Raw genomic sequence first — 25896 nt, 5'->3', positions numbered from 1 at the left:
GTGGATCCAGAAGCATGGCACATTTTCATGTCGTTAGAACAACCCTCCATTAATTTAATTAGGACAAGGGCGTGCATAAGAGACTCTGACATGTGCGTGCATTTAGCCTATAAAATACCGAGTAAGCGTGGTTTTTCTGGAAATCCCCTATATTAATGACGCCAGCCGCACGGACCCATCCATCCCTGATTACCGAACAGAAACGCGTGATGAAGGATATCATTAGCTGAGGGCCGCATACTGGGATCATGTTGTAAACACTGACAAATCAGGTCACATAATTGAGAGAAATGACCGCCATTATCTGGCGGGGGTATATTCTCGTCTTGAGACGAGTCTGAATTAGCAAGGCTGTGAACGCCAGGGCTTTGTTCGAGGCAAAAATGTTGAAGCACAAGTAAAGGTCGCGCCCCGGCTGACATGCCCACACTTGCTTCTTCCACATTTGCGAATGGACACTCACCGCAAACTAACACATAGCCTAGGACTCCGAAGGCCCAAACATCTTGAGGTGGTCCAGAATATTTCTCGCCACGAAGTATCTCAAGTGCTGCATAATCCATCGTGCCGCTAAACGTATCAAACATCAGACCAGGGCGAATACGTGCAGCCCCCCCAAAATCGATAAGCTGCACCATGCCGTATGAATCCAATATTACATTTTCATCTTTAATATCCCGATGGACAATCCCGTTCGAATGCATGAAAGCAATCACATCTGCAACCTGACCTAAGAAGCTGCGAACTTCTCGTGGCTCTAGCCCATATGGAGATGATTCCACATAATTGAACAAGTCTTGACCATTTCCAAAACGAGGCATTACCATATAATAATAATCATTATCCTCAAAAAATTCCAATAGTTTACATATGCCAGGATGTCCAGTGGTGTGCCCTTGACTTTGCTCTGCTAACACCGTATCGCGAACCTGTTCCCAACGCGACTTATTTGCAATATAACGTGGAGGCGATGGCGGTGGAGTATAGGATGTGTGTTGCAACTGTAATAACACAAATATCTCTCCAGGAATTGTTCCATAGATGCGATGCCGACGCCACGAATCTGCAAATATTGAACTTTTAAAAATATACTTGATAACAACTTCCTCACCTCGGTCGCGAGAACGAGCCCGTCGAACGAATCCGTATGCGCCACTCCCGATTTCTTCCCCGAGTTCATAAGCACTCATATTTTGCACATCAGATGCGTGTGAATCTTGAATATTCAACTTGGCAAGTCCCGCCTCCGGACAAAAACTTGTATAAACTTGATTCGGCATCGTTGGAGGCGATAATGAACGAACCGGGGTAGAACTACGTGTCGTGAGGCCGTGGATCTCATGAATGTCATCATCATCAACTTCCAAGTTTTTAGAAGCAATCGCCGAAACCATTGGAGAACGCGGGGGTCGCGGAAGAGCCTGTTTAGCTGATAAACCCAAAGTCTGAGCCAAGCTGCTTGGTCGACCCATATTAAAACTTCGACGTAAATCGTTCAAGCCTCGAAAAGATGCGCCTGGATGCAAGGAAGACGAAGGCGGACTGAAAGAATTTGGTGAGGTACTTCCGCTTCTTGTGCCCCGTGGCACGTCGTCATGAAAAAAACGTGAAAAGAACCGAATAGGGCCTATTCGGAAACGTGATTCTCCTTGCCCTATGCTGTTGCAATCGTCATCAATTATGGAGTCGATAGACCGGATGGAATGCGATAGATCCGGATTTGAAGATTGTTTTCGCAAATAAAAGGAACCCATATGTCTTCGAACAGGCACATCATTCAGTGATGTATCCAAGTCAGAACCACTCTCGCGCCGAGAGCCTGGCAAAGGTCTTTGGGGAACTGGTGACCGAAGTGAGATTCTGGGCCCCTCTGCACTTGCCAATTCAGCTGAAATAGGCATTTCGTGTGCATCAACCGAGACAGTGGGAAAACTTGTTGAGTAAAGCTGAGAATCCGGTATTTCTGGTGACGATAATAAACGGGACTTGGGACTCCCTAGATCCTGTTCAGTGATTCCAGGACGCAACCGGGAATTTGATGGTGCAGGGTCAGAAAGGGCTCTATAATCGTGTGCTTGTGGCTGAAATGTCGAGCGAAAAGGACTTGCTTGGTTTAAAATCCCTTGATGTGTGCGTTCATTGTCACATGCTGACAAGGAACGCAAAGATAAAGCGGCAGAGGAGGCAGGGCTAGAAGTCGAGTCATTCGGACTGTCTTCGTCGTCATATGTCAGTGCGGATTTAGCCATGGAAGGCGACATAGCCAATGATGGATTTATTGGGCGTGAAGAATTTTTAGGGGTTGAATGACACCTTTTTTCACCCGGTAAAAAATTTGTTTGTAGCCTTGAAGTCTGTTGTCGATTAGATGTTCCGCGGCCCCAACTGACGGAACGACTCACCCCAGTAAGTTTTGACAGGATTGCATCATCATCTTCGTTACTTCCACGACCTTCTTGGGCATCCTTTCCATTGAGACCCTCAAAAGGCGAGTGAACCTGTCCGCGATCTCGAAAATCGGAGGTAGCCCGAGTCATTGAAGTGCTGGCATGACCGTGGCTGATATCACTTAGAGGACGCTTGTGAAACTTTTGCCATGACCCTGTGCCAAAGTGCTCTAAAGGCATTTTTATTCACACAGTTCCATGCGAATTACGACACCTGAATTCAAAAGGCGTGTTAGGGGTGATGCAAATCGGCTCTTCCGCTCCAGCACCAAGGTTCTAGATCGCCTTGAAGCCACGATGCAACAACGGACACATTAGGGCCAAAATGGTTTGTCAGCAAGGCACGCTATCGGGACACGTGGCTACAGTGGTTGTTTTACATGGACTAACTGCGTCGACGCTTGCGCGACGGAGGGATGGATTCATCTGGGGTATTGGTTCGTGACCATTTGCCTGGCCAATTCATGAAACCACCTCTCTGACCAAGCAGCGTAATTGCTTCAAATGCCATATATTCAACGGGCTAGGTTAGACAACACTTTTTTTTTCTTACCTGCACGCTTAAACGAGATCGATTGAGTAATAGCATGTTTGCCACAGCTAGCAAATGGTCTTCTGATAAATACTTCACATCTTCGCGTTGTGCATCCGATAGGTCTGAACTTGTGAGATGTTTTAGGACTCCAAGCGGAACGGGGTGTGTGAGTCGACCCTCGAACTGCAAATCCACCATGTACCACTGAGGCGCCTTTGGATCGGATCTTGGGTCAAAGTATGGATTTCCTGGCTCCCATGCTGTGTTGTCAGGATATCCGTCTTTACAAACACTTGCTAATGCAACAATGCCGGGTACTTTGCAGCTGCTATGATAAAAAAGAACTCGGTGTCCTGTCTTCATTTGGTCTCGCAAATACTTGCGTGCTTGATAGTTCCGAACGCCTTCCCAAGAACAAACTTTTTCTTTTTCAAAGCGGTCAACACTGAATGCTACATCTATCCCCTTAACAAGGCGTGAAAGAGGCTCGGCTTTGACGAGCCAGTGACTTGTCATGAGGAACTTGACGACTATACACTTTGGCCTCCACTCGTTTGTGTATTTGCGTCAAAAACGTGAAAAAAATGCCGTAAACGCATGAATAATACTAACAAATAGGCTCGGCAAAATTTGTCTTGAGCATCATCCGTGTTGGCTCATTGCACACCATGATGAGATTGGGCACATTTTATAATCGAATGTTTGAAAAATACCCTTGGGGTACACTTGCAGTTACGAATGGATTGCTCACGGCGGTCGCAGATGGACTTGCTCAGACATTTGATCGGCGCTCTGAGGGTAAGCCGCTCTTAGAGTGGGACTTCCCCCGCTCAAGCCGCTTTCTTATATTTGGTTCAGCTATGGCACCACTCTTAGCTGAGTGGAATCATTTCATTGAACACAAGTTCCGTATCCGCGGGGCTTCTGGCTCACTCATTTGGAGCGGACTAATGCGTCGAGTTATGACTGACCAAATTGTTTTTGCACCATTTGGGCTTGCATTATTCGTTGGGGCTATGGGAATTATGGAAGGCCGCCATAGTTTCGAGACCCTAAAGGAAAAGTACAATGATGTGCGTAAGGAAAGCACTTATTCCAGATATACATTCCAGCTCTTTTAGCCAACTGGAAAATATGGCCAGCATTACAATTATTCAACTTTGGTGTGATGCCACTTAGGTTCGTACGGTTAAGGTCTTGACCTAATATGCGCAGGTTACGTGTGCCATTCTCTGCTTCTTGCGGTATTGCGTGGACACTGTATCTTTCGCTCCTGAACCAGAAAGATGTGGAGCCAATAAATGTCCCTAGTTCTTGAAATTTTGTCGTTGGTAATGGTTACAAATAAATTGAGCCATCTTCATCAGGCTGAACGGGATCCCCGGGTGCACGCAATTGAAGATCAAAAGGACGCCCAGAATGGTCTGCTCCATTTAAAACTGCGATCAAAGTCCACCATCCTTGCCAAGAGATTGTTGGGGTGATGATATGCCCTTCTCTCAAACCACCTAGCCATTTCTTCCATTCGTCCGGGCTCCACGCTCCCCTCACGCTTGGATAAGGGCATTCAACGCGATTTTCCCGTTTGGAATAAGATGGGCTGAGAGGAGTTACAACTGAGTCTCCAGGTGGAGGGAAACGTTCTCTTGTGATGGATGATTCGAAGATGCATTTGTCCAAGTAGTCCAACTCCCACGCTCCGTGATACACCCATGGGGCTGAAGTTAGCTGCATCAAAAAGAACTGAACCCCCGCCGTAGTCATGACCAACGGCGTCCCAATCATACTGCTTTCGAGCCTGACGCGAGCCCATCGATAGTCCATGTGTTCTTGGTTTGATTCAAGCCGAAGAGCACTCGGTATTCCAGAAAGACGCCAAAAGCCGAATTGACTGCTAATCGCATCTTTTTCGACACTCAAAGGGAGCACATTAGGACATGTCTCACACGGTCTTGTTTGGAATACATTTTCTAGGTTGTATTCATGAGAAAGACAAGATTGCACACGAGTAGTCTCGTACTCTGACACCCACGCCGAGAGACTTGTAAATAACAGTCTCCAATCTTCCCAAGTCCTCCATTTATCGTGAGAAGACTTGTAGCAGCTAGCGTCCGAATCCTTGGACAAAGGATCTAGAATTATTTCATCTTTTTGAGGTTCTTGGCTTGATTTAATTTGGTCGGATTCGGAGTTAAAAGACGGGAGAGTTTGGGGAGTTTCGTCCTCACAAAGCGTTTCTTTGTCGCTATTACTCCACACTTTATCTCTCCATGAAAGAACAGCATCATATTTCTCTTTCCGATGCAATTCCATATCTGCGGCACGTCCTAGTGCTGAGAAAATCTGCTCACGTTCGCATGCACTGTGTTTCCCGTAACACAGATGAAGAATGCCCTCCCATCCAAAAGCATCTGCGAAAGCATACGTGATGATTGTAGAGAGTGGATCTTGTTGGCCGTAAGACCATGGAAGAGTTTGCATTTGAACAGATGCCTTGCGAAGCAAACTAATAAAATCCTGCCCTTCCTTGAAATATGAGACAGGCTGCGCATCATTCAATCCTAAATAATGCACGCCTCGTATGAGCTTTTCATTTAAATCAACGGCAGATTTTTCTTCGACGCGTTCAAGTTCTGCTGCTTTGGAAGCCCCATTAAGCTGGGGTCGAGATGCATTGCTGGGCACCGATCCGTGGCGAGTAGTGGAGCAACCAGGCGAACCAAAAGGCGAAGCCTCTTGCTCCTCATCTGAATCATCAAACGCTTGATTTGATGCGTTAGTCATGTCTTCATGATTTTGAAGCCATGTGGGCGGGTTTGAAGAATTTTGACTCTCGCGACGAAGTCCTTTCTCAAACATGCGTTGGACGAAAGAACGGCGAGAAGTAATAGATCCAGCATTGTCATCACTTCTTATAGAGGGTTCTTCATGTTCAGGATCTAGACCTTCTGTGAATTTAAGCCTTGCATCGGACACGTGAAAAGGCTTTTTAGAATTCATGTCAGATGCTTGGTTACGAGAGTTTGCAAGGCAAACGCGATCAAGGTCCAAGCGTACACCAAACCGCACACGCCTTGGTTCATGATCATCTAGCCAAAGGTCGAATTTATCGGAGAAACTTTTCTCAAATTCATTTGGCTTGTGAGAGCTGCTTGGTTTCCTTACTGATCCAAAGATGGAGCGCGCTGGGTGAAGACTTTGATCGGCAGTGGAGGCGCTAGCTCGACGTGGCCATTGAAGTCGCTTGGGTGCGCGTGAACTACTCTTAACAGAACTCTTTCGCTCCAATCGAGTCGGTGTTATGTCATCTGGTTCTTCTTCAAAGCCATCATCTTGTCGGTACAGATCCATTAAGGTGCTAAGTCGAGCATCAAAAAAATGCCGCAATTTACTGAAATGAGGATCATCATCAGCAGCATCTAGAATTGAAAAAATTTCAGACCATGTTCTAACGCATTCACACAATCTTGAATCGGAAAGGAATTCCTTTACATGGTCGAATGTAGTTGGTGAAAATGTAGAGATGCGTGGCTTAAGCCGCTGTCCTTGCCCAATATCAAATGCATCTCTAGCATCATTGTTCTCTTGGTTTCTTTTGACAAGATCGTAACTAAGTTTTGGCAGTGGCTCCAAGCGTAAAGCAAGACCTATAGTAAAAAATCTCTGTAGATGATCTTGCTCCATTTGGTACTTGATACGGATGTTTCCATTGTCGCAACCGGCGCTTGATACGTGCATCAAGAACCAATTTAGTATGAGCCCATATAACGTAATTATGCATAAACACGCAAGAAACTCGGCGCACAAACAGCATGTCAATAGACATGGGGTTAGCAAATCAAAACTATGTCTCGTGATTATATTTTCTCGCACCCAAACATGCCGTAAGGGTCTCGATTTGAACTGACATATATCATTGTACGACGTATAAATGCTTCTCAAAGTGTGCTGCTCCGTTCACATATCAGTAAAGAGTTGGCTTTAATCAGCTTAGTGCACATACTTCAGGAAAGTTTCCCAATGCAATGCTCGTAGCGATTCGTAATTTTGCTATTTGTTTATGCGTGCGATGACCAGTAGTACCGAACTGGGCATGGATGCAGAAAGTTTGCTTTTATTCACGGTACCTAAGACTGCCATGCAACCGTTAAAAATCTGAAGTCGCTCCTAGATATGATGCATAGCGGGTCACCTCCCCTTGACAAATCCTTTTATCTAGCTCACCTCTGAGAGCGATCGGAAAATAAAAAGGTGCAGAGCAGAGAGTGCTGGTCTAAAATGAGATTTATCCAGTAAATGTGCAAGTCAGTATTTCAGTTGTTTTATCTAAGTTTGTTGGGAGGCAAATAATACTTGAATGTTGGGCTTTCGTGAGACTGAAAAAGTAGCTCTTACCAACCAATCTAAACCAATATTTTGGCTGATACGCCCGAGAAACGCCAGAACCCCGCATTCTCCGGGGCACATGTTCTGGATATTTTAGAAAATATGTAATGCATGCACGCACCCACACTGAAGATGCTTGTAACTCGCTAAGATCGAATTTTCATTAATGATCGATTCTCTGAGTTGGCAAGATCTTGCCCAAGCTAAAAGAGATGCACTTAAGAATTCTATCCCTAAGAATTGGCGACTTGAACAGGTACCTTCTCCAGAACATTTGCAGAATGGAGTGGAATTTGTTGAATCGAATTTATCGCCTGAGGAGCGTCAAATCACCGAGCTACCACTTGAGGTACTGCGTCCAGCGCTGCAAGCGGGGTTAGTTTCTTCCAAAGAAGCGACACTTGCGTTTGCACACCGCGCAGCTCTTGCCCATCAGCTTACGAATTGCTTGACTGAATTTATTTTGGAAGATGCGTTAAGGCGTGCTGATGAGTTGGATATTTATCTTAAGGAAACAGGTCGTCCAGTGGGACCCTTGCATGGGGTCCCTGTTTCTCTTAAAGACTTGTTCTACTTGGAGGGGACAGATACCACGGTCGGATTTGCTGCATGGTTAAATGATAAAGCCATGATTCAGGATGAAGCTGGTGTTGTGAAAATTCTTCGTAATGCAGGAGCTGTCTTTTTTGTTAAAACCAACGTTCCAACGAGTATGATGTGTGCAGAAACAGTTAATAATATTTTTGGGTTTACAAATAACGCCATAAACCGTTTTTGCTCAGCTGCAGGGTCTTCAGGAGGCGAAGGGTCGTTGCTTGCATTACGCGGATCCCCGCTAGGAATCGGCTCTGATATTGGGGGCTCGATCCGCCTTCCTGCCAGTGTTGCTGGCGTTTGGGGCCTCAAGGTAACACCTGGCCGCTTTCCAATTATAGGAACACGGTCAACAGATCCGGGACAAGTGTTGATTCCATCTGTGGTTGGGCCAATGGCCAATTCACTACAAGCACTGGAGATTTGTACAAAATTGTTGCTCTCATCTCAACCCTGGCTCGTGGATCCATCTGTAGTAGAACTACCATGGAAAAATTGTGACCTACCCTCAAATTTGGTCTTCGGTGTAATGCTGAATGACGGAATTGTTCACCCACAACCTCCTATTGAGCAAGCACTCACGCAAGTGGTCGATGCGCTTGAAAGAGATGGTCATGAGGTAATTTCTTTTTCACCTCCATCTCATTTCCAAGCTCTGACACTTTGGCTTGAAATAATGACTCAATGCGCTGGCGAGCAAATACATGAGCTAATCGAAAAGGCTGGAGAACCGCTGATCGAAGAAGTGGCCGCGATTTTTGGCTCAAAGAAAGGTGAACGGTCTGCTATTTCTGTAGCAGAAGCACATGAACAAGCAATGGGACTTAAAGCTTACCGTATGGAGTACGAGCGAGCCTGGAATGAAACAGCACAACAATCACGTTGTGGCCGAGCCATGGACGGGATCTTGTTGCCGAATACTGGTGTGGTGTGTTGGAGGCGAGGAGGTGTTACGTATCAGGGCTACACCCCACCCGCCAATGTGTTGCATTTTCCATCCATATCAATGCCACTCGCAAAGGCTGAACCGGTCCCGCAGACTCATCGCCAAAACTTTTTATCAAGTATAGATGAAGATGTATATCATGCATATGACCCGGACATGTCTCGAGGAATGCCAGTTGGAATTCAGCTCATGGGCCGGCGATTTCAAGAGGAGAAACTGCTTGCCATGGCACAGGCTGTCGAGTTCTCATGCTCAAGAGCATCTTTAACAAGAACGAAAGCATGTCTCTAAGTGACTATTGAACTGTTGAGTAGGAGCTTCCGCAGGCCCTGCCCAATGCGAACGAGCCGGCTCGCATGAAGCAAGCTTTGGCCTTGGCACAGGCCTTATTGCTGCAAGGTGGACTTAATGGACTGTTGCGACCTTGGAATATTTGGAACTGTGTTGCCAATTCTGGTCGAGCAAGAACTTCATCGGAGATTGAAGCCCAAAAAGATGCATTAAGAGGCACAAAAGCGGGCCACGTTCCATCATCATTGAGCTGAACAGGAGCGTGATAGCTACCAGCTGCCTTTGCTGCGCTAAAATTACCGTAAGCCTCACGCGCGCTGTATAAATGATACCAAACAAGGCCCTTGGCAGTTTCTGTCTGATTTTGCACATTTTGTAAGGGTGTGTAGAACTGGTCGTAATTCATAATTTCGTACGTCTCTGGATTAACTTGAAGAATGCGAATTCCCGGGTTCATGTTGGTCAATGGTGTCACTGAGGGAGAATGTAACGCTATGCCGACAGCATCTTGTGTGCGCAGTGATGCACTGCTCGAATTACCGTTGGTGTTGTGATAAAATACACTGAAAGTATCCTCATGCGAGTGTGCAAAAAACATGTGAGCAATTGTGCTTTGATAGCGCGTCACAATTTGATAAAACAAATTTGTTGGGAGATCCATTGAGCTATACCCATCCCAGCCTGGAAGAACATGACCAATAATCCACACCCGTTCGTAGGCATCCTCAGCCGCTTGCAGTTCATCCGTGACCCAGCGCAAGACACCGCTAAAGTCGGGATTGGAGGTATGCAAGAAGGCGAAGCCATTACCACGATACCAAAAATCAGTGTTGAAAGAAATTACGCGCAAGCCCTGTCGAGGAGAAATTGAATAGCCGCCGTAGTGTGTTCGAATTTGAGTCTGCTCGGTGTCATTGACCCAGCCCTCGCTATTCCATAACTTAGATACATAGTCCCAGTCCCAGCTAAATTGATTTCCTCGGCCATCCGGCAAGTTATTTGGAGCAGCGTACTCTGTAGGACTTGTATCATGATTTCCAATAGCAGAAATCACTGTCGTGTTTCTAAGATAGCGATGCATCATGTCGAACAATGCCGATTCCGAATATTGCACTAGTTCTTGCGACTCCTCCCATGTTTGACCATGTGCGACAAGGTCGCCGGTGTAAAGAGCAATATCATAACCATCCTTACCACCAAGATCCTCCATGGCCTGGAAAGCCGATGCCACAAGTGACCAAGGTGCATCACACCCCTCGTAGCCCCAATATGGTGCGGCTAATGTAATGTTTTTTGACGGGACAGAAGTGTTACCGGTTATATAGCCAGACGAGTTGAAAGATTCGACATTAAACGAGTTGGAATGACAGCAATAGCGATAGGTACACTTGGCCTCAGAGCCCACGGCATATCGTCCATCAACATGAATATCGGACGTCCACAAGACTCGAAGATCTGATGATGCGGGTTTTCCAACTTTCTTAGATCGTTGTTTTATTTTAATTGACTCCTCTCGCTGACCGTGGAACCAATCATTTAAAAATGAATCAGACAAAGTCTTGGGCTCCGGCATCGGGCAAAAATTATAAAACAGTTGCGCACAGATCAAATCCGGATCAGAGCTCGAATCACTCAAGTCAGCGTAGGAGAGCACTTGTGTGAAGACCCCGCCTTGGCCGCCTTGAGTGTAAGATAACTCGCACGTCTTGTTGACGTCTGGATTTCTGCCAAATTGTTTATATTGAAATTCTTTACACAACTCGATAAGAATGTTAGGGACACTTTCAGGCTGAACATGAGCGAGCGATTGTCCAAGCTTTAGCGCATTCTTGCACCGATCACATTTGGACATAGAGCTGTTACGAATTACTTTGGAAACTTTTTGATGAGTCTGATCTTTCAAATTGAATGGTAAGGATGTAGATGAAGGAGCAGGGATTACGCCCGAGTTAGATGGAGGCTCAGAGGGCATGCGAGCGGGATCATTGAGAGAATCAGCAAATGTCTTCCCTCCAATCTTTGTTACAACGGGACGCGGTTCAGCTTCTTGAGCTTTCGGTGAAAAGTACATGCTATAAAATTTGTCCGTGGGGAATAACTTAGACGCTGTGTAAACGGGTGATCCTTGGCCATGGAGAGACCAACTCTGCTTTGGCTGTGACGAATGCGCAGCATGTGCATCTAGGGCACATATAAATAAAGTTATGTATACGAAGTATACGGTCAGCACCATGGCAAATGGCCAAAACAAGGAATCTAACACACGGGGCAATTAATAACGAAACATTGCGAACAAGCATCAAGTACGAAAAAATTAGTATTACCCAATCGTAATAAAGAATCTCCACACGTGAATCCATCAACATTCGTCTCTCCCTATTGCGTTGCGCGGCTTCTTAAAGCGACTTCTTGCACTGCGAAACGAAATTTGCGGGTACAAACTTGCTCCAATAGGAAATGAAATCATCAAAGGGCATCCACTCCATGTTTCCGTATCTAGAGTGAATTGTATGGCCACTGTAAAGCGCTCGAACATAATTCTTCCCATCGTTCGCAGTCCAAAGTTCAATAGCAATGTTGGATGCCATACCAGGCCAACGCAAGGACTTGATACCTAACGAACCTGCTAGGGGACCAATGTCTCCGTCATGCATGAAGTGGTGAACATATTGGAGGTCTGAATTTCCTGAGTTCATTTCCTTTAACTGTTCAATAAGGTCTTTGATATAGAGTCCACTCGTCAGCCTGATGGCCTCAGTAACATTGTCACGAGCGACCCAGTAATAATTATATTCCCAATCACCAGCTGCAAACACCTTCCTAGCTTGATCTTTTGTGACACATTTGGTTGGATCATTATTTGAACAAGGGAGCTGATATCCATTACACAGGCGGGCTTGGAAATTATCATTGTAATGGTCCCAGTCAGACTGCCAGTCGCTAACATTCGTCTGCAGTATGGCCTCCAGCTCTTTGCGCAAATGCTTGGTAACACTCAAATGTTTTTTCCATACGTCGGTCTTCTTGGCAGCACTCAGAAGCGAGTCTGCACGGTCGCATGAAGGCTCATGTGTGTCAACTTGATCGGCTTGTTGGAACAATGGAAGGGGACCTTGAACGTCGGGCCAAATACCTCGAAGCACGCCCGAAGCTGAATCTTGAGTAAGAGCAGCCGTAGAGGATCGCATCCACACCCTATGCGGATCTGGTTGATCCGGAATCACATGATACTTGTCTCCATAAAGCTCACGCAATTCTTTGCCATGCTGCACTCCATCCAAGAAGCCACCCAAAGTGATCTGGGGGAATTGACACGTGGAATTGGTAAAAGCGCGGTACAAGGGATTAAGAAAGTCGACGTAAGTTTGTGCAAATACTGGCATCGGTTGGATTTCGCCATCAGCTGAAGGAGCAACATATACGTGCGGACGAATGTCGTTGCAAAAGTAAATTTCTTTCTCACCATTGGGAAAGACATGGTACATTGTGCGCTTCTGATGCCGCTGGATGTACAAAAGCTTTGTCAGGTTAGCGTGTATGCTTCCATTTTTAATGGGAGTAGGCTCTTCGTAGAAGGCCACGTTAGGATGCGGCATGGAGCAATACGAATAAGAGCCATCGGATGTACCATTCCTGGTCTCGCGCTTGCCGCCTTTCATTAAGGGATCATACTTCGGGTTGACAATGCTAGAGGGATTTGACAGATTGGGATAAAAGCTATCGATTGGCTTTGCAGAAAGGCCACATGAGGCGATCAGAGCCAGCGAAACGAGCTGTAGTAGAAAGTTCATCTTTATGTCGTTAAATGTGAACAAACACGGAGAGGCAATTAACACATTAGTTATAGACTGTTTTATGCCAATTTTTCAGAAATGCACGCCAGGTTCTCCTTACAGAGGAATGGGCACGGACCACTCCGATGAAATCGAAAACGTAATTGGAGGTGCTAGATCCTGGGGTAGACAAAACACTACTGTTGCAAGTACGAAATGAAAAATCCTATGGAGGAAGTATTTTTGGGGAGGATTCTCTAAGAATCATAATAAGCTCGCATCATAATGAAACGATAGAGATTTCACACTATGTATGCTGCGGACCCGAATTCTTTCCAAACCCCTAAAACAAAATGTTCGGGTCTGAATCCAAGTGTGTCTAGTGTAGTTCTAATTTTCTGATTCCACTCTGAGCAGGTCCTTTATCGTTCAAGTTGCAAGATTGCTTCATTCTGTACCATCAAGATCCCCTGGTGTACCGTGAACGGCGTCGAGACTAATGCGGTGGATAATCTGAATCTCTCTCCAACCAATCGGAAACTTAGCACGATACTCTTGTGAACGGGTTCACTACCTACGTCCTGATACTGTTCTATGACAGATGCTGCGTCATCCTCGTTGTTTTTTTTCGCCTAGCTTAAACTGACGGCCATGTTCAAGATCAACGCATTTGTGTTTTGCGTGCTTTGCGGGCGCGCATCTTTTCGATGTTGATACGCCGTTTTCCGGCATTGTTCTTTCTGCTCTGTACCACAGTGAATAAGTTGTCAGGGTATAAGACAAATTCTTTGTAACAGCTAAAAACGAGCTTGGTTAATGTAAGTGGATCAAGAACAAAGACTTCTCGTTATCACCGACTACAAGTATGGTTCAGTGCCAAAATTCGAAATGGACGAAGAAAGTACATATATGGCGATTATGACGCGGTTTCGCTCAAATTATGGCAGGACTGAATGGAATACGAATACACGGAAGCTTGATGCCTGCACGGTAACTGATGTTGAATAAGAGTACTATTATCTTGACGGACAAAACAAGTGTAAGATCAATGCTTATAAAGTGGCGGCTTTGAACGTAACATCTGACGCTGAGCAAGCCGTGATGATATCGCTTGTTCTTGTGCGTAACTCTGCGCCAGCGCAGACACGGTGTCTTTTAAAGAATGACTGTAATGTAATAAAATTTGCGCAAACTCGTGTGACATCGAAAACAAGCTCATAAGCACTGACGGCTTTGTTCATTTCGGGAAGCCATATTCTGAGGCATCTGAAGCTGTTTAATATGAAGATGTTGTACTATGACTGCAAGTGCGTTGATCCTGAAACAGTAAAAAGGGTGGTCATCGGATTCCCCCGATCAAAGACCACTTGAGCCACCGTGACATTTTTGGGATTCATACGTCATGCCAGATAGACACAAAAGACTTGTCTATCGTGAATTGATGAGCAAGGTGAAAAGGTGCTTGAATTGCGAACACCAAGCGCGAAGTCTTGAAAAGGAGGTCGTGGCGAAGACTTTGAAGAGTGGATAGATGAATATATAAAGAAGGTGACATGTCTATTCTGCAGCCAGCAGAGAAGAAACTCCCTTGATGCAGCATGCATTAAATTTGAAACCCCTCGCTAGGCTATGGCAATGCAGTGGTGCCGCATGCTTCGTACATGTCGCATGATCTCTAGACGCGTTAGTCGGCTAGAACGAAAAGAAAAGACCCAAACAACTTGTAGTCAGGGGAGCTTGAGGAGGTTCGAAATGGTATGAAAATGGCCTGGACAATCTACCCTTTGACAATTCTGCTGTGATAGCGAAAGTCAACTTGCTTTTTATTAGCTGTAATGGTACGATAGAGGTGAACCAACGATACTGGAGTCAATGTATGATTAAAGTGAAACCAAAAGGAAATTAATTGTCCAACAAGGCTTTGAGATGAGCGTGCTAAATAAACAAATCCCTACTATTTATGTGAAAAAGGAATTACAAAGGACAAGTGCACGATAAGTGAATGTGAAGATGCTAAAGGACAGTTTTATGGAATTGGCATGTTTGGTAAAAATTATGCTGTATTGGGAATGACAAAGACATGTCTAGCGGATTTAGAGACATATCCGAAGCAAATTGGACCGCAGGAAGGGAAAAGTACAGGTCCAAATGAAAACAAGGGCCAAAATAGAAGTACTACACGTGTAAGCTTCATTACAGTAATGTCGTTTTCTCGCTTTAGCCACGGTATATAGACCGAGTCTAATTTGAACAATAAGATTGGCACAGTTATCAACTAATGCACACGATTGCAGAGGCCAAATGATGTGAATTTTACGAAGTATAGGAGACAGTTGAAATTCCAGTTGTGTGAACTCGCTCGGATTGTCGCAATGTCGCTGACATGAAAGTGGAGTCGAAAAGCGCTCGGATCCTACACCTGGCATCTGCCGCAGGGCACCCAAGCACGATTACCGAGTCCCGTTTTCAACGAGAAACCCTAACCGATCAAATTCAGTGAATCGTTCACTACATAGTCATTCCCTAATTGGTTCAAGACTTCTTGGCTGATAAAACTCGCTTGAGAGATTACGTGACGTTTAGCAAGATCAGCGAAATTGCGCTAGTCGACCAATCGTTTTTATCAAAACACCACCCATGAAATTTGATAATTGGTACTTCAAACGAGAATTCTTGTTTTCACGGACATCATTCAATTTTTAACACAAACTATAAAAATGGGTAAGAGGACTCCACCATTGCAAGCCAGGCAATGCAGTTCCGGGCTCAGTTTCTACTCTTGGCTTCCGCTCTCCTCACGAGCGCATTCGCAACTAGTGACGGTATCTCGCTCAAGCTACAGCGCCATTTGCAGAATGCCACAGTGGCTAAGCGATCGACGGAAGTGACGGCTGATATCCAGCACCCGTCGTTCTACTGGACAACCGAATTCGAATTTGGCACTCCAGGTCAAAAAGCAAACCTTTTAATCGATACAGGATCGATGGCTATACTTCTACATGGTTCGAAGTATGACCCAGCAAAGTCATCGAGTAAGGTTGACTTGAAGTTCGAACGCGAAGCTCGTTACACCTCTGGTAGCTTCACGTCACACATTTACAAAGACATCGTCAAGATCGGTGACGCTGTGGTAAAAAATCCGGCATTCGGACGCATAGTCCGAGGTGACTTGAAGTTTGCTTCCGGTGTAGATGGCATTTTCGGTGTCGGCTTGGCGGACGACGTCTTTGGTACTGGTCCAAGCTTCACTAAGGCGGCGAAGGATCAGCACGTGTTTGATAAGAATGTTTGGCAGTTGACTTTGCGTGGCAATGGGCCGTCTACGCTCAATATCGGCAAGATTGATGAGACGGAGTTCGAGGGTCAGCTCGGTTATACCGGTATCACTCCAGGTCGTGTTGGTTGGCACACGCACATCGACGTAAATGGCAAGAGGGTGTCTGCGACACTTGACTCCGGTGGTGCTTACTACATCTGGGGTAACAGGGATGAAGTTAGAGCAATTGTTAATCGCCTCGGTAAACAACACCAATATCGTGGACAGGACGACAGGGAGACATGGTTCAAGTGTGATGACTTGCCGAAAATCACATTCAAGGTGGCTGGTAAAGAGATTACGCTTTCAGAAAGGCTCATGACTAGGGAGCACGACAATGAAGGCTGGTGCAAGCTGCCGATCATTCAAGTGAACGGAGCTAGAGACTGGAACTTTGCTGATCCCTTCTTCCAGTCTACGTCATTGGTGTTCGACATTGACAACCAACGCATTGGTATTGCTCTTCAGAAATAAGTATCGCAAGATACTGGCGTACCACGCAAGCATATAGGTCTAGCAAACTCATGCATAATATCAAGCATCTAAAGTCTGAGAGTCAGGTAAGCAGACCCCGCTCGAGTAGCGAGGCGTTCGAGCAAATAAACAAGATTACTTCCGCGGGAAAAGTGCTGCGTTAGGCGGAATAGTAGTCGCAGCATTGGTCAGAGCCTGGAATCTCCATGTGAGCGCGATGAATTGCGCTTCAATGTGGAGGCCATGCTCAGAACTAGGATTACTATTTTGGCGAGGGCGATAAAAGGGAATGATCGACAGCTAGAGGAATTGTATGGGCGTTTACCGCTACTGCACGGTGAACGAAAACATCAAGATATGTTGATCAAACTCTATACCTATTTTTGTTCCCCTGCACCCATTGTTTGATAACATCACGGCACTTGGGCTTAAGCGAACACTGAGTATGACAACTGCAATCATTAAAATGTTGATCCTCGAGCTTGTGCGCGACTTTGGGGGTGCACCCTCCGGCTCGATAGTGCCAAGCTGAATAACGTCGAATGCGGAATTTCCTTGCAGGCATCTTGCGCCCACACGTGGTCGAGGGCGTTGCGCAAATGGTACACTGAATACAGGTGGATATGATTTGGTCGATCGGAATGTTGGCGATCTTGTGCAAGTAGGCGTTAGGACGAATTTCTGCGTTTGGTACAAGTCTTTGGTAAAGGCGAACCGGGATATGCAAATCGAAGTGACGCAAAAAGGGCTATAAAGCATAGAGCATTAAGCCTACAAGTAAAAAAAAATCCACAGATTGGTGTGGGCAGAGTCAAAAATACTTTGAGACGTGTCTAGTATGCTGACGATCTTTGTCCTGTTATATATTTTGGCATTCCAGGAAACTTTACCTCGTGTCCTAGCCAAGTTTATTACGCAGCCCGGCATTGTGATTCCTAGATTCAATGAAACGTTCCGGGACAAATCTATTGATGTCGCCGATGGCTATATCTTTCTAAGCCCGCGTGTCTCTGGACTCGAGGACTAATGATTCTTGATAAAGATCTCGAGCTTGTTTACTTCAATAACTCGGATCTTGCGGTCGATTCCACGTAATTCAGGCCCTTCACATGGGGTGGTTCTCGCGTATTCGTACACCATCACGGGCATTTCACGAAAGGATACGCAAACGGAAGTGCATACATTGTGAACCAAGACTACACACTGAACAATACTATTACTACGAAGCACATGCTTGATATTCATGAATTTTGGATCAATAAAGACGGATACGCCACAGCTACATCATACGAGTATCTACCAAACGTGAGAATTAATGGTGCAGGTAATTCAAATACTAGTGTTGGATGGATCACAAACAGTTGTGCAATGGACGTGAAAGTGAAAGACGAGAACGACGTTCGATCCCGATTCTGTCCGCACAAGCATCTTCCATTTGAACTCGCCTACAACAATGCTGCTGCTCTGCCAACATCGAAGTCACACAGCTGGGACTGGTTTCACATGAATGCCGTGAGTCGCGACCAGCTCGGAAACTACATGGTGAGTAGCAGACACACTCATACGATCTACTATGTGGATGGTCGTACGAAGAAAGTTCTGTGGCAACTAGGGGGGGGAAATAGTAGCTTTTCAGGCAACGGTAACAGAATTGCATGGCAGCACTATGCGCGTTATGTGGGAGAAAAGGAATGAAGGCCAAAGACCTAGCAGCAAAAATGAAAAATGGGAAATGAAGAATATCAATCTTCGACAACGAGAGCGCTGGTTGGTCAAAAGAAAGCACTCACAGCCGAGGATTGATTGTTGAGTTGGACTTCGCATCAATGAATGCAACTATTGTCCAGCTATATCAAAATCCAGGAGGGGAGAATGATCTGCTTGCCGATAGCCAAGGGTGCTTGCAGCTAATGTCGGAAGAGGATGATCCATGGTCTGATCATGTGATGATGGGTTATGGAGCTGTGCCGGTGTGGGCTGAATATACAAAAGACGGCAAACCAATTCAAGTCGTGTGGTTTGGCAAGCGTGGAGAGGTTCAGGGATACGAAGTCACGAAAAAAGCCTGGGTAGGCTACCCTTTGACAAAGCCTGCTGTGGCAGTGAAAGACAACTTGCTTTATGTTAGCTGGAATGGGGCAACTGAAGTGGATCATTGGAAATTAGAATGTAGAAATGACAAGAACGAAACCGAAACGAAACTTTTAACTATTCTAATCTGAGCAAGATCAGTCCGGTCATTAATTGAAACGCAATTTGCAACAATCAGTTCAGGTAAATTCATAGTAGGTATATAATCCTGATCAGTTGAAATTTAGGTCATGCGAAACTCATTCAAATCATCGCATTGTGGTTGACATTAGAGCGGGCTTCTAAGGTCCACTATTTTTGTGCCTGGCATATCCCTGTGGCATCGTAAGCAAGCATGATCACCGAGGCCCGTTTTCAACGAGAAACCCTAACCGATCAAATTCAGTGAATCATATAGCACATAGTCATTCCCTAATTGGTTCAGCAATTCTAGGCAGATAGAACTCGCTTGAGAGATTACGTGACGTTTAGCAAGATCAGCGAAATTGCGCTAGTCGACCAATCGTTTTCATCAAGACACCATCTATGAAATTTGATATCTGGCACCTCAAACGAGAATTCTAGGACTTGTTTCCGTAAACATGATTCAATTCATGACAGAAGCTTTAGCTTTACTTAATTCCGCCCTACCGTGAGCCACAATGAATGGCGCGTGAATGCAGCGCAAAGGTCGCAAGCAAATAAGCTATTGAAACAAAGAGAACCCGGCATTAGCCCGTGTCTGAAAAAGATAGTAGAATAGGCACTGCTAAAATAAAAACATGACATTGCGATGGTGGTAAGCGATATGCGGATCTAGTCACATAGGACCCCTAGCTCGTAAGGGGCTTGTGCGGGAAGTAGTGCTTCCACCGCGGACTGTGCAAATCTGATAGACATATATTTATGATAGTTGCGCCATGGCAAATGTTCGAGACGCATGGACCAGGAATCACCGGAACTCCGAAGTTTGTCCATAAGCTTCTAGTACCCTAATTTAGTTACAACTTTAAACTCGACACCCTTGCTGTCTTTAAGGGGTAGACTAAAAGAATAGTGTGCGCGAATGATATACTGTAAACCAAAATAGGAAATTGCAATGACGCGGAGTTAGCGGTACTAGAATGGCTTGGCGCGTTCGAGTGAACGTTGAGTTTTTCTCCACAGCGGGTACGTGCACGAGCGGGCCGAATCGTGTAAATTCGGTTCGGACAAGCCGATGAGTGCCGCTTGGCACACACGTATAAATGAAGGGACGTGTGGGGTACGAAAAGTAACCTAAGCACAATGAAGGGCTTTGCTATGATTAAGGTTGGCGAGACGGGGTGGATTGAGAAGCCACGCCCGGAATGTGGACCTATGGACGCGATCCTACGTCCATTGGCCGTCTCGCCTTGCACCTCAGACACACACACAGTCTGGAAAGGATCTATCGGAGAAAGGCACAACCTGGTGCTTGGTCACGAGGGCTGTGGTGTTGTTGATGAGGTTGGTTCACAAGTCAAAGATTTTAAAGTCGGCGATCGCGTGATGGTCACGGCCATTACACCTGACTGGTGCTCCGTAGAGGCACAAGGCGGCTACCCGATGCATTCAGGCGGCATGCTTGGAGGCTGGAAGTTCTCGAATGTGAAGGATGGATTTTTCGCGGAATTTGTTCATGTAAATGAGGCGGATGCGAACCTGGCCCATCTGCCTAAGAACATCTCGACGGCCGAGGCCTGCATGCTCTCAGATATGGTGCCGACAGGCTTCCACGGTGTCGAGCTAGCAGACGTCCAATTTGGTGACAAGGTCTTGGTTGTCGGTATCGGACCAGTAGGACTCATGTCGGTCGCAGCCTGTAAGCTTCGGGGTGCATCGCAGATTATTGCTGTTGGATCGCGTCCGGTGTGCCGACAAGCGGCCAAGTACTACGGAGCGACTGACATTATCACGTACAAAGAGGGTCCAATCGATAAGCATGTTTTGGACCTGACAAACGGTGAGGGTGTCGACAAAGCCGTCATTGCAGGAGGCGGTGTTGACACGTTCGATCCTGTCATCAAGTGCCTTAAACCAGGCGGCAAGATCGGCAACGTGAATTATCTCGGAGAGGGTGATTATGTGAACATCCCAAGAGTTGAGTGGGGTGTCGGTATGGGACACAAGCAGATTAATGGAGGATTAATGCCCGGAGGTAGGCGTCGTATTGAGAAGCTTGCAGACTTGATCACGTATGGCAGACTGGACGTGAAGCCGCTGTTGACGCACCGGTTCGACGGCTTTGAGCATATGGAGGACGCCTTGATGTTGATGAGGAACAAGGCGGACGACCTTATCAAGCCAGTTGTAGTATTTTCAGAGTAATATTTAATGATATCCTTGACCCAAGCACGTTGACTACGCCATAGTCGTATTCTCATTGGTTTTAAAATAATACGTATCTAGTAGGAAAGTCATCCAATAAGCAAGGATATTTAAACATATGTTATGGGTGTTTGGGCTAGGAGAGGACAAGTGTGTTTACAACAGAATACTATTATGTGGCAAAATGTCAAAGCAACAAACTAGAATGCCTTCCATCAAAAGCTAGAAGAGTCACGTAAAAATTAATGAGGACCTATAATTAAGAAGGATGGCGAAGAGGAAATTCACACAGACAAGTATGCGTGATATTAGATTACTGGCACGAACTGAGATGACATAGAGAACAAAGTAGGAAAAATGTTGCTTCAAAACTGTGTATCAGTCAGTTTTGAAGCAACGAGGAAAACAGAAAGAATACATCAAGGTGGGATTTCACGAGTAGGAGCTACTGGAATTCAACTTTAGCATGAAATGTGAGCAAGATCAAAAAGATGAGAAAGAGGAGCAGAGAAACACGATAAACAGGCGCAGAAATAAGATATGAATGCAGACAGACTGATGATTCAAGCTATGCGTGCATGACAGCTATAATACATCTTGTGGGGAATATACGTATGTAGATCGAGGGATTTTTTCGTCGTAATGCGCATCTAGTGTAGCGCCATATATTACGACCCCGCAGCTCGGCAGGCATCTTTCGTGAAAAACATCGTTGTAGCGATTCTGAAAACATGTGGAAAAGATTCTCAGACGATCTCTTGAAGGTCGATTGCATCGACGCTATTCCCATGTCTTAGTTATCAGATCCAGTCGTCGTCACCGCCGCCTTGAATGGGTTGTAGCCCGTGTACGACTCATCAGGCACAATCGGGCCCGGCATAAACATGGGCCGTGCTCCTAAGTCAACAGGTGCATCTAAAGCAGCCGTAACCAGTGCCAATACAACCGAAATGAATTTGAGTGATAATTGCATTGTAGCGTACAATCCAGATGTGGCGGGAAAAAACAATGACGAGCTCTACCGAGCGGAGTATCCCGACGGAGCAGCCATTTTATACATGGACAGAAGCACAACAAGATAAGACTTTTTCCTGTTCTCCAATATGACTTCTTCTCGTCCAGCGTAATTGGCTTGCAAATTTACGAGCATTAACCTGCTCCGACCAGGTGATGCATGATGGGGTACTGTGTCTTCGCTCGATCACTGCAAATTGCCCGAACGATTTGGTGGAGGTGGAAAGAATCGTGAAATCCAAGATAGAACTCGGCTGATCTGGGCGAATCACATATTTGCCTTTGACAATTCAGTCAGACAAGTGAAGTGGAAGGGCAGGGTACACAAACCATAGATTGACATTAGGCCGTCGCCATCAGGTGTCAAGATAGCCTCGCGCCCTAAAATTAATATTTGACACGACCGAAGTGAGTCGAATGTGGGGTCAGAGTATAGGTGGAGGAATGGTCTGGCAAAACAGATGGATGAAAGGGATAGAAGGGTGGTGAGAATGAAAATGTGCGAAATAAGAGACAAGCATAAACAAGCAATTGGTACGGGAGAGAGACATGATGTAGTGCTACTAGCGTAAAGAAACTTGAGGAGACTATCCCTACGAAGACTAGGAATATATGTAAATATATATGTGTGACATTAGATCCAGGCAAAATGGAAACGGCGTGAAAATCAGATGAAACATAGTATATTAGCAGTGTCTACAGAAAAGACGAAAGTAACTTGAAATTGGCACGGCTTTGAGGATGATGAGCGCGTGAAAAGGGAAGTAAGGACAAGAGAGTATGAAAGAGATGAGAGCTTAAGATTATTGGGAAAAGGAGGGTGTGACAGAAGACAGGCTTAAGATGATTGCAACAGGGAAATAGAATAGCAAGGAAGAGGAAGAGGAATAGAGAAAATGGCTCCTGGCAAGAAAAACGTGAATAGGTTCAGGGAACGAATGCGGGTGTGGAGTTCGATGAAGTGGGAGAAATATCCTAAATATAGACACGCGCACCGAGAACCATAGAGGGCATAATGCAGAGAGGCTGGGATTAGAAGGCAGAAGTGCATGCAATGAAATTAAGTACACAGCGGCAGAGATATGAATCGGGAAGAAGAAGGATTGAAGAGACATAGTAAGGAAAATAAACAAACAACACAGTTAGGTGTCTAACGCATGACTGTATAGAGGGGAACAATCTAAGCTATGAGTGCACGGTAATTGATTTACAGAGTGGCATGCGGTGATACGTTCAGGATATAGAAGACAAATACACAAACTCGCATAAAAAATATTACAGCACACAAACAGTACAGGCCTAGTATGCTGCGAAAAATCAAACAGGAAATGGAAAACATCGTAATCGTGTTCGACATGACAAGTGAATATGAAAGCATCAGTCGACTTCTTGAGTACGTGTTGGTTGCAAGTTTTCTTTGTCAAATTCGGTCGTCGTCACCGCTGCCTTGAGTGGGTTGTAGCCAGTATACGATTCATCAGGCATAACGGGGCCGGGCATGAAAGTAGGCCTTGGCTCCATGTGGACAGGAGCGGCAAGTGCAGCAGTGTCAAGGGCGAGTGCCGTCGGGACGATGTTAAGAGATACTTGCATAACAGTAAATTGATCGAAAATATTAGGCGTACAAGGACGTGGCGCAGCTTGCGGTGATAGTGCAGGCAAACATTTTATACTTGAACAAGAAGACGGCGGACAGGGAAAACATGATGCGCTATAGACGACACGATAGATCCGCGAGCAGTGTTAGTCTGTGGAAAATTGAGATTTAGCGTGCTCTGAGCCTAGACATAGGTGCTTACTGGAGGAAGAGGAAGACACGGCGATAGTTGACTATAGGAGTTTGACCAACCGGACGTGGTGGAGAGGAGAAAGGGAAAATGGAAAGGAGAATGGGGGGAAAGAAGCGGAATAAAGTGAGCAGAAGACGGTGATACAGTCGGAAGAGCGAACTACATTTTAATGACGTACAGGGAAGACGAGAAGGGGCACGACACGAAAATAGGAGGGAGAAAGAAGAGCAAGAGGAATGGGCGAGACAAGGTAGCAAGAAAGGTAAGACAAGTGGAGAGGAAGGGAATGAGATGGGAGAAGTGGAGACAGAATAGAAGAGCCAGAGCGGGGAGCGAGAAGACGAGAACGATGTGGTTAGACCGAAGGGATGGAGAGTAAGTGGGAGGAATGGAGAGGGAGAAGGAAAGGGGTGGAAGGAAAATGAGAAAAGAAAAAGCATAGGAATAAGAACAAGTGGACGAGAGAAAAAATGATATATGTATGGATAAATGTCTGGGAAGTAGGAGACGTGAGAGAAGTGCTATGAAAAGGCATGGAAGAAGGACATGTAAGATTACACAGAGTAAACAAATCAGCTGATGCTGCTCTACATATTCAGCACAAACTACGATTGAACGAGACGATGCGGAGACAATTGAAGCAGAATGCAGGCAACGGCATGGGCTGCAAGTGCAGGATGGCAGCGTCCAAGGACATAAAGATGGGACATGTGGAACACGTTTCGGATGAAATAGTCCTCAGCCGAATAACCAACATAGAAAGCTGCAGGGAAAAAAATAAACTTGAAACGCAGCCAATCGCTCAGCTGCATAGCAAGCAAACGAAGGAGCTACGAGGTTGAGGAGGAAAGTGTAGAAACTGACGAAACGCAACGCCAACGTTCAGGAACGGCACGATACTTGTAAGCGAATACGGCATAGAGCTTGTATATACGGGATTGTGACGTACTACTTGGCCACATCAACATTTGCAAGACACGAAAAATGCGACAACAGCGCGGATAAACACAGGTTTGTTATATGCCGCACAGACCACGCCAGCACATGAGAAGAGTGCTGGATTTTGACCCGTCTGGACAGGCGGACACGATTGTAAAGAGTATTATTGGGGCCGTCGCTACCGTAAACTAATTGATTATAAATTTAAGAATGGGACAATGCCGAAAACAAGCGAACGGGAAGTGGCACATTAGTTTTACGAGTGCACATCGCCGGCATCGGATTTGAATGGAACGACAGGACATCACTGCGTTGGACAAGAGCAAGTAGCAAACGACTCACCAGAATGTGTGACGATGTCGACGTGATGGAAAGAAGAGCTAGGAGAGGGAGCGTAGGGAAAACGATGATATGATCGAAAGCCAACACAAAGAAAGAAGCGGAAGACACTGAAGAAATGTAGGAAGACAGAGGAGACGATGCAGCTAATGCAGTTCTTAATGACACGATTAGAAAGAGAAAATTATCATTAGGGTACTGGTGTATATATGATCTGGGATAGAAGCACTAGCAGACGCGAATTGTGGGGAGGATAAGTATGGGACAGCAGAGACGGAATAATTCAGTACCTGCATGGATGGGCGGGAAGGTGCGAATAATTAGGCAAGACTGTGAATAAATGAAGAGAACGTAAATAAAGATGAAACGTAACCAGAGAAGATGTGAAGATAAATAGAGAATGGATAAAAGGGGAACAAGGATAGGATAACAGGTGCCAAGAATAGGGGAAGAGTGGAACTGAGTAAATAGAGGGGAAAGAGAATAGAGAAAAGAGTGGAGGGAAGGACAAGCGGACAGGAGAGGGAGGACGAAATAGGAAGCGACAAGGAAATGGAGAAGGATAGTAAAAAAGGGGCGGATTAAAGAAGAGAGAAAAAAGGGAAAAGTGGAGAGGGGAGGAAAAAAAGAACA

At 45.6% G+C, this 25896-nt stretch overlaps 12 protein-coding genes across 12 annotated transcripts; 6 read left to right on the top strand and 6 right to left on the bottom strand.

Moving 5' to 3' along the window:
• Positions 1–152: 152 nt before the first annotated feature.
• On the bottom strand, positions 153–2261 carry MGL_3573 (uncharacterized protein; the record flags this gene model as incomplete). Its single annotated transcript, XM_001729054.1, has 1 exon — positions 153–2261. One exon carries the CDS (start codon positions 2259–2261, stop codon positions 153–155), a length of 2109 nt encoding a protein of 702 aa, XP_001729106.1.
• Positions 2262–2832: 571 nt separating this feature from the next.
• Positions 2833–3498, bottom strand: MGL_3572 (uncharacterized protein; the record flags this gene model as incomplete). The annotated part of the gene is made up of 2 exons (XM_001729053.1): positions 2833–2970; positions 3001–3498. 2 exons carry the CDS (start codon positions 3496–3498, stop codon positions 2833–2835), a joined length of 636 nt encoding a protein of 211 aa, XP_001729105.1.
• A 182-nt stretch (positions 3499–3680) lies between these two features.
• On the top strand, positions 3681–4103 carry MGL_3571 (uncharacterized protein; the record flags this gene model as incomplete). Its single annotated transcript, XM_001729052.1, has 1 exon — positions 3681–4103. One exon carries the CDS (start codon positions 3681–3683, stop codon positions 4101–4103), a length of 423 nt encoding a protein of 140 aa, XP_001729104.1.
• Positions 4104–4320: 217 nt separating this feature from the next.
• Positions 4321–6720, bottom strand: MGL_3570 (uncharacterized protein; the record flags this gene model as incomplete). The annotated part of the gene is made up of 1 exon (XM_001729051.1): positions 4321–6720. The coding sequence occupies one exon, from the start codon at positions 6718–6720 to the stop codon at positions 4321–4323; it is 2400 nt and encodes a 799-aa protein (XP_001729103.1).
• An 814-nt stretch (positions 6721–7534) lies between these two features.
• MGL_3569 (uncharacterized protein) lies at positions 7535–9199 on the top strand (the record flags this gene model as incomplete). The annotated part of the gene is made up of 1 exon (XM_001729050.1): positions 7535–9199. One exon carries the CDS (start codon positions 7535–7537, stop codon positions 9197–9199), a length of 1665 nt encoding a protein of 554 aa, XP_001729102.1.
• A 4-nt stretch (positions 9200–9203) lies between these two features.
• Positions 9204–11432, bottom strand: MGL_3568 (putative acid sphingomyelinase; the record flags this gene model as incomplete). Its single annotated transcript, XM_001729049.1, has 1 exon — positions 9204–11432. The coding sequence occupies one exon, from the start codon at positions 11430–11432 to the stop codon at positions 9204–9206; it is 2229 nt and encodes a 742-aa protein (XP_001729101.1).
• Positions 11433–11595: 163 nt separating this feature from the next.
• On the bottom strand, positions 11596–12990 carry MGL_3567 (putative histidine acid phosphatase; the record flags this gene model as incomplete). Its single annotated transcript, XM_001729048.1, has 1 exon — positions 11596–12990. One exon carries the CDS (start codon positions 12988–12990, stop codon positions 11596–11598), a length of 1395 nt encoding a protein of 464 aa, XP_001729100.1.
• Positions 12991–14073: 1083 nt separating this feature from the next.
• On the top strand, positions 14074–14193 carry MGL_3566 (uncharacterized protein; the record flags this gene model as incomplete). The annotated part of the gene is made up of 1 exon (XM_001729047.1): positions 14074–14193. The coding sequence occupies one exon, from the start codon at positions 14074–14076 to the stop codon at positions 14191–14193; it is 120 nt and encodes a 39-aa protein (XP_001729099.1).
• Positions 14194–15724: 1531 nt separating this feature from the next.
• MGL_3565 (putative aspartyl protease) lies at positions 15725–16762 on the top strand (the record flags this gene model as incomplete). The annotated part of the gene is made up of 1 exon (XM_001729046.1): positions 15725–16762. The coding sequence occupies one exon, from the start codon at positions 15725–15727 to the stop codon at positions 16760–16762; it is 1038 nt and encodes a 345-aa protein (XP_001729098.1).
• An 838-nt stretch (positions 16763–17600) lies between these two features.
• Positions 17601–17789, top strand: MGL_3564 (uncharacterized protein; the record flags this gene model as incomplete). Its single annotated transcript, XM_001729045.1, has 1 exon — positions 17601–17789. One exon carries the CDS (start codon positions 17601–17603, stop codon positions 17787–17789), a length of 189 nt encoding a protein of 62 aa, XP_001729097.1.
• Positions 17790–20119: 2330 nt separating this feature from the next.
• MGL_3563 (uncharacterized protein) lies at positions 20120–21181 on the top strand (the record flags this gene model as incomplete). The annotated part of the gene is made up of 1 exon (XM_001729044.1): positions 20120–21181. One exon carries the CDS (start codon positions 20120–20122, stop codon positions 21179–21181), a length of 1062 nt encoding a protein of 353 aa, XP_001729096.1.
• A 793-nt stretch (positions 21182–21974) lies between these two features.
• Positions 21975–22154, bottom strand: MGL_3562 (uncharacterized protein; the record flags this gene model as incomplete). Its single annotated transcript, XM_001729043.1, has 1 exon — positions 21975–22154. One exon carries the CDS (start codon positions 22152–22154, stop codon positions 21975–21977), a length of 180 nt encoding a protein of 59 aa, XP_001729095.1.
• Between the last annotated feature and the right edge of the window lie 3742 nt (positions 22155–25896).

This window comes from Malassezia globosa, assembly GCF_000181695.2.
Source record: "Malassezia globosa CBS 7966 chromosome Unknown mgl_sf_10.1, whole genome shotgun sequence".
NCBI classification, from domain to species: Eukaryota; Fungi; Basidiomycota; class Malasseziomycetes; order Malasseziales; family Malasseziaceae; genus Malassezia; species Malassezia globosa.
The sequence above is the reverse complement of the archived record's forward strand: the minus strand, read 5'-3'. Positions and strand labels throughout refer to the sequence as shown.